The 7,164-nt window shown below is 41.1% G+C and overlaps 1 protein-coding gene and 1 pseudogene across 1 annotated transcript in view; both read left to right on the top strand.

The window, feature by feature from the left end:
• Positions 1–7,164, top strand: part of BPIFC (BPI fold containing family C) — a 36,022-nt gene that overhangs the window by 20,818 nt on the left and 8,040 nt on the right. Inside the window, exons 9-12 of the mRNA XM_011354430.2 lie at positions 1,191–1,367; positions 2,497–2,550; positions 3,353–3,523; positions 4,193–4,260. Of these exons, the coding sequence (XP_011352732.1) occupies positions 1,191–1,367; positions 2,497–2,550; positions 3,353–3,523; positions 4,193–4,260 (470 nt within the window). The remainder of the gene's footprint in view (positions 1–1,190; positions 1,368–2,496; positions 2,551–3,352; positions 3,524–4,192; positions 4,261–7,164) is intronic.
• Positions 4,523–4,641, top strand: LOC111736030 (annotated as a pseudogene).

Here is a 7,164-nt window from a genome sequence, read left to right as displayed (position 1 = left end):
TATAAAATGGCCTAGTATTTGCATATAACCTATGCACACCCTCTTGTCTACTTTAAATCATCTCTAGATTGCTTATAATACCTCATACGATATAAATGTTATATACATAGTTGTTATACTGTACTGTTTAGGGAATAATGACAAGAAAAAAGTCTGTACATGCTCAGTACAGACAAAACTATCATAGATCTAAGTAATAGTGCATATCAGCAAAAGCAGAAATTTTTTTCGAATATTTTCGACCCACAATTGGTTAAATCCTCAGACGCGAAACCTGTAAATTAAGAGGACCGACTGTGTTTGGAGAACAAATATTACATGCAGAGAAAATATACCTACATGCTCTTCAAATAATTTAATTTCCTTCCGAGCAACTCCCTCGTGTTTATGCTCTTTCAAAAAGACTCTTGAACGTTTTTGTAATTCGTAAAAGATTGTTTGAGTTGCACAATGTATGTCTGCACTTAATAGAACTTCACATGGTGATTGTACATATTGATACTCATATCTCTAACTCTCAGGTTAGTCAATTTAACTCAGGGCTACTGACCTTGGTTGGAGCTGTCAGTATGTGAAAATGCTGGTTCTGGAAAAGTGATTAACTGCCCTTACCTTTAGTTTTATCCCAAAGTTAATGTCATTGTTTTTAAAAACACATATTAACGTATTTCGATTACTCGATCATTCAAATTAGTTACATATTAACACAAGACACCGGTTCGGAATAACGACCTATGGCTAATGGGAGCAGCATTGGAAATGTCACAAAAACGCTTTCAACTATTCCAAGTCCTGGGTCCTTCTTAATTTTTCTCTGACACCCCAAATGCTCAGCTCTCACAGATTTTGAAGGGCAAGGGTTTGACATCTCTACCTGGCACCTCAGGCACTATTCAGAGCTGTCACCTCCAGCTAAATAAACCTGCCTTCCTTTCTCAGAGAAAAGGGCTGTTAAGGAACTTGTCACTGGGTTAAAGCCTAGGGTGGACAGCCATGCCCAGATATATACTCGAGAAGCCATCAGAGCTTTGAAACATAGCCACTAGTCAAGGAGTCAGAAGGACTTCCCATTTTTTCTTCCCTACTGAGTTTCTGGAGTTTTCCCTATTCTGACTTGAGAGGGTCCACCTTCTTCGGTCCTGCACATTTGAGTTTTTACCTGATTCACTGGTTTCTCTGTCTTCCCACAGGGCGTATTCTACCCACTGGAAAACCTCACCGACCCCCCCTTCCCCCCAGTGCCCTTCATGCTCCCAGAACGCAGTGACTCTATGCTCTACGTTGGAATCTCCGAGTATTTCTTTAAATCTGCATCCTTTGCTTATTTTACAGCTGGGGCTTTCAATGTCACTCTCTCCACAAAAGAGGTGAGGAGATTTAATGGATGATAACAATTGGCACCAATATTTAATCTTATATAAGTATCCCATTATGGGGTTTTTTTATGTCTTAGTTTCTATTCCTGGGCCTCCGTAGACTATCACTCCGAGGAGGACGGCGAACGGAGTTGTTAAATGAGTGTTATTAGTTGGGGAGTTTCCAGTTCTTCTAATTTCAGTCTTTCGTGATACTGGGTTACTATTCTAGATTGCTCTTAAATAGTGCCATCACTTATTACATGTGACCTTGGGCAATTTCAATTTATTCTCTGTGCCAGACTTTGCGTATTTGAAAAATGAGAATTATAATAATTCTTTATGTATAGGGTTGATACGGCCATTAAAAAGGTTTAAATAATGTAAAGTTTTCAGACCAATGCCAGGCACAGAGTAAGTGCTCTGTAAGTGTTGCTGATTATCGTTATTTTTCCTTGCGTTATGCCAATGTAAAGATCTCCTCTGTTAGTAATTGCAACTGACTTATCCGCAATTACCAGTAATAGTACAGATATTCGTTGATTCTCTTTGCCATGCCCCTCCCTTTTATAATCAGAACACTCTTTCCAGCCAGTCAACCAACAACTTGTATTGAGCATCTTTTTTGAATCCTTTCATACTGTCGGTCTTAATTATATGTGTAGTTATAAACCTTATGTTCAAAATGCTAAGTGTGACAGCACCAGCTTCCATGCAGTGCTAAGAATTCGACACTTCGAGACTTGAAAACCATCCATATGTGCAGATAAATTACTTAAGCATTCTATGTCTCAGTAATCTCAGAAAATAAGGACAAGAACACAAGGCTTGTGGTTAACCACCATAGAATGTTTACACATAGATCATACATATGTGATATACACAGTGTTCCCGAGGATAAAAGGCTCTTACCTCAAAGGAACGTAACTTCCTGTGTGACCTTGGGCAAGTCGCTTTACTTCTCTTGATCTCAGATTTCCTATGGTTGGGCTATAAAATGACAGGTCAACTGCAAACACTAAAAGTGTTTTGGTACAAATAGCTTCATGATTCATAAAAATTGTAGGGAATGCTACATTTTTCCTGAAAAGACAACCCAGTTTAAAAACCTTACAGTGACATGATGGTCTTGATTTTCCAGATTTCCAGCCACTTGGTTCAAAACTCTCAAGGCATTGGCAACGTGCTCTCCCGGGTAAGACCTCAGGATTTGACTCCTGGATAGTGTATTCGGTTTTGTTGGAATTACTTCTGGGAGACTTGTGGGTTCCATTTTCTATTCCTTTTTGGTGAGAGCCTGAGTCAACCTTTCTATTCTTAGGAAGTTTTTTTTTTCTTTTAATCAAATATCCACAAATATTTACTGAACAAGGTACTATTAAAGGCATTTTAAGTTCACGAAATAAGTCATCTGTCCCTTCCACAATGTTCGACCACACTTAAAATAATTAGCTTAAATGGGAAATAAAGGAATAGTGCCCACACTCATGACTTTAGTAAAGCGACTATTAAGTTTATGCCTTGACAGCACCTGAGTTTGAATGTAGTGTACTGAAAGGCTCAGGTCTGCCCTTGAGGACAAAGAGATAGATGCTCATGTAGCATCCTTGTTTTAGAACAAAGATCTTGAGTCAAACAGACCTAGATCTGAATCCTAGTTCTACAACTTACTTACCTGGGACCTTGAGAAAATTACTTAACTTCTCTAAGACTCACTTTCTTCGGTTGTAAAATGGGGAGAACCTGCCTCACAGGGATTTTGTGAAGATTAAATCGGATGGCCTGACGTGGTGCCTGGCGCACAGTATGTGTTTGGTAAACATCAATCGTTATTCTTTGTTTTTTTGCATGTTATTGTTGCTATTATCAAAGAGGTTTTTTTTTCTATTCTAACTGCATGATGTAAGATTTAATCACCACAGGCCAACCCAAATTTGTGACGTCCCCTCAGTGACTGACGTCTCCCAATCTCCGTTTCTTCCCCGGAACATGGGCAGATTGCAGAGATCTACATCCTGTCCCAGCCCTTCATGATCCGCATCATGGCCACTGAGCCTCCTGTGATCAATTTGCTACCGGGTAACTTCACCCTGGACATCCCTGCCTCCATCATGATCCTCACCCAGCCTGAGAACTCCACGATCGAACCTATCGTTTCCATGGACTTTGTAAGTCACAGGGACAGAAGGGCAGCCTGTGGGTACCAATCCTCTTCCTACAGGAGACCACTGGCCCGCAGTGGTCTACCAAGTGTTTCGAGGGCTGGGAAGTAATACATCAGTTAGGGGTGAGCACAGGGTTGGGACTGTAGTGGGGGGAGATATGGGAAGCCAGTGCTCGTACCCCCATACATCGTAAAACAGCTTTTCACCCTTTTCCACTTCCTGTGCGCCCTTCCCTCTGCTTCAGTTTGCATTGATAGCCGAATCTCTTTTTTCTTTGAAATAAGTCAATCAAGATGGAATTCAAGTTTATTTGACCAGATGAAGGCCAAATGCAATCCAATAGAAAGGGACTAATACAATGAACCTAAGTGAAACATCACACACGCACACACGCACACACGCGCGCACACACACACACACAGAGTATGTGGAGAAGAGAGATTAGAGAAAATAGAAAAATAATTTAAAGGAGGTCCTCAAACAAAAAGTCTTTATAGTTAGTTTTCTTACCTGAAAGACACTGTTTTTAGACTTATTTCTTTTCAATATCTCTTGGAATGAGAGGGAAAGTGGAGCTTATGATGCTTCTACTATAAGGAATAATATCTGTGGCCAGTTCATGACCAAAGAGATTTTACTCCTCTTAGTAACAAATGCTTTTGTTGTCTGCAGGTTGCTAGTACCAGTGTTGGCCTAGTTATTTTGGGACAAAGATTGATCTGCTCCTTGTCTCTGAACAGGTAAGATCGATAGATTTGATTTTCAAAAACCTTTGTCATAGGTGAATCAACAGACCACAGAGACAAAGGGAACATAACAGAATGGGTGAAGTTACCATTGGATAAAAAATGAATCACTTAACCACTTGTCTTGTAATAGTCCAGATAATTTCAAAGTATGCACTTAACTAAAAAATGTGTTGAGAAATGTTTCTTTATTTTCTCCATTAAATAACATTAAGATAAAATGGGCCACAAAATAATTATAAATATAACTCAGTAAGTCTATGGCCATGCCACCCTGAACAAACCCGATCCCGTCTGATCTGGGAAGCTAAGCAGGGTCAGGCGTGGTTAGTACTTGGATGGGAGATCACCTAGGAAGACCAGGTGCTGTAGGCATAAAATTTAAAATAAAAAAACAAAGGATTGTAAGCTGACAAGGTCCTTGCAATCTGTGAGATCAACCAAAGATTGCTTCACCTAAATAAATAAATAAATAAATAAAATAATTTAAAAAATTAAAAAATAAATATAACAGTAATATAAATGCACAGTCTAATGCTACAGCAGTATACTCTAAAGTTCCTCTTTAACAAATTCAGAAAGCATGCTACTGAGGAAAGAGCATGAAATTTATAGAGTCAAGGCATGAAGTTTCAAATCCCTGCTCACAGGTTCTATGGCTATGATTATATTTATTAACCTCTGAGTCTCAGTTTCCTTATCAGTAAAGTAGTGAAGTTGGACTTAATCATTCCTTTGGTACCTGCAGGCTCTGACATCCGTATCCCATTTCTAGAAGGTGGAGTTGCCACGTGGCCTAGCTGGCTCTCAGATGTATGCCACACAGTGTGAAAGGACCTGAGCAAGTCATAGATGCAGGTCATTGAACACTCATTGCCGTTTGGAAGAATGGCTCATGTTCCTCAGCCCTGTAAAGTTAGTAGTTGAAGCCATGAATCAGACTACCTAGGGGGACAGCAGGATATTAAACCAAGCACAAGGCCCTTCTGAGCATAAGGCGGTCCCAACTGCACAGGTTGTAGTGCTTTGACTTTGAGGATGGTTCCTGCAGGGGGCGCTATAACAAACCTCAAGATGTGAGTGGACGGGGCAAGGCAGGTGAGCCAGGCATCACTCAGGCCTCAGGCAGCCAAACCCAGAGGCAAGACTTTGCAAAGGAGCAGAGGCATTGCTGAAAGAGCCGCCTTAGCCTTTGCAGCAAGAGCGGTAGCCCCACATCCTACACCGGCCACCCCAGCCAGTGCCTCCCCTCCTGGGCTTCTCAGGCAAGCGCTGCTTTTCAGGATGAGCTGGTTTGTTCTTAGGTGATATCAGAGAGAGACACAGCAGGAAGAAGCCTAAAGTGGGTGGGGATCAGTGAAACATCCCTGAGCAGAACCAAGAACACAGGGTCTCCAAATCCAGCTCCCCAGAACACCACAGCCTTTCTAACCATCCCCTGCCTGAAGGAATCTCTTTCTGGAGCTGCTTGGGGCAGGCTGTGTAGACACGAGATGCAGAAATCAGAGGCACATCCAGTGCGGTGAGTTTAGAGAGGTGGCGAGATCGTGGGCTTTGGAGTCAGAATAGCTGGTTCAAATCCCAGCCCAGATTTATTAGCTGTGGGAGTCTCGGGCAAGTTACTTAACCTCACTGAGCCTCCATTCCCTCCTCTATAAAATGAGGATGCAACAAAACCCACTTCAGGGGGCGTTGCAAGAAATACATGAGTTAACCCATGTAAAGTGTGTGTTAAGTGTTCAAGAAATGTTGGCTATGGCTATTACTTAAAATTTAGGCTGACCTTAGCCAGGGGAAGGAGGTGCTCAATCATACAAGATCATTTCAAGAATTCCCCTATTCAGAAAACACCTCCTACCTGGTCTCCTGCCCAGCGATGGCTGTTAGAGAAATTGCCTTTTATTCTACTATTTGTTACCACTCGTTGTTATTGAGCCTTTTTTGTCTATTGGTCCTGTGCCAAGCACTGCATGTATACTGTTTCGTTTAAATCTCACAACTCTGTACCTCCAGGACCTGGCACAGTGCTCAGTAAATGTCTGCATATTGAATGAATAATACTGGAGTTCGGTATTATTATACCCATTTTGCAGTTCATGAAGCTTCTATAACTTACGTCACAGAGCTGTTGAATAGTGGAGCTAGGTCTTGAACCTGAGCGAGTCTGTTTTCAAAAACATGAGTGTTTATTTACTACATTATACTGCCTTTGACATAGTGAAAAGCTAAAACTTAAAAATAAGACTTAGACTTAAGACTTAGAAAATAATTACCCTTGCCTAGAGGCAGAAACCCATGAGCATGGAGTCACATTGAATCGAAACAGGCAACTTATTCTTTCTCAGTGTTAAGGATTGGTAGAAGACACTGGCATTGAACACAGCCCTTTTCTCATTGTATTATGGAATCGAGTAAAGGAAGGATAAAGAAAGCAAAAGCTGGGAGTATAAATAGTAAACTTGACCTCTTTGGGTATGTCTAGTTCAGAGCGCAGGCTCTGGAGTCAAGCATATGTGAGTTTGAATTCTACCTCAGTCATTTGAAGCTGTGTGACCATCAGCAAGTTAATTAACCTCTCCATGTATCGGTTTCCCCATCAGCAAAACAGAGCACCTCTCCATAGAGTGGTCGTATGGGTAGATGAGATGATGTAAGAAACACACACTTCCCACGTATAATCACTGCTCAGGAAAGATTTGTTACTCCTAATATTTCTCTTTCCTCATTCTAGGATCAAAGTTTGACCAAATAAGACAGGGAAATTGGTCCCAACAGACATGACAAGTCAGGATGGTCTTAAAAGCTGTAGAGTTGTAGAAGTCATAAACCAGATTCTTACTGCTCTATCTACAGTAGAGACTTTTGTTCCAAACGCAATTCCATTTGGTGGTAACTCTA

Source organism: Pteropus vampyrus, unplaced genomic scaffold (genome assembly GCF_000151845.1).
Source record: "Pteropus vampyrus isolate Shadow unplaced genomic scaffold, Pvam_2.0 Scaffold16, whole genome shotgun sequence".
NCBI classification, from domain to species: Eukaryota; Metazoa; Chordata; class Mammalia; order Chiroptera; family Pteropodidae; genus Pteropus; species Pteropus vampyrus.
The sequence above is the reverse complement of the archived record's forward strand: the minus strand, read 5'-3'. Positions and strand labels throughout refer to the sequence as shown.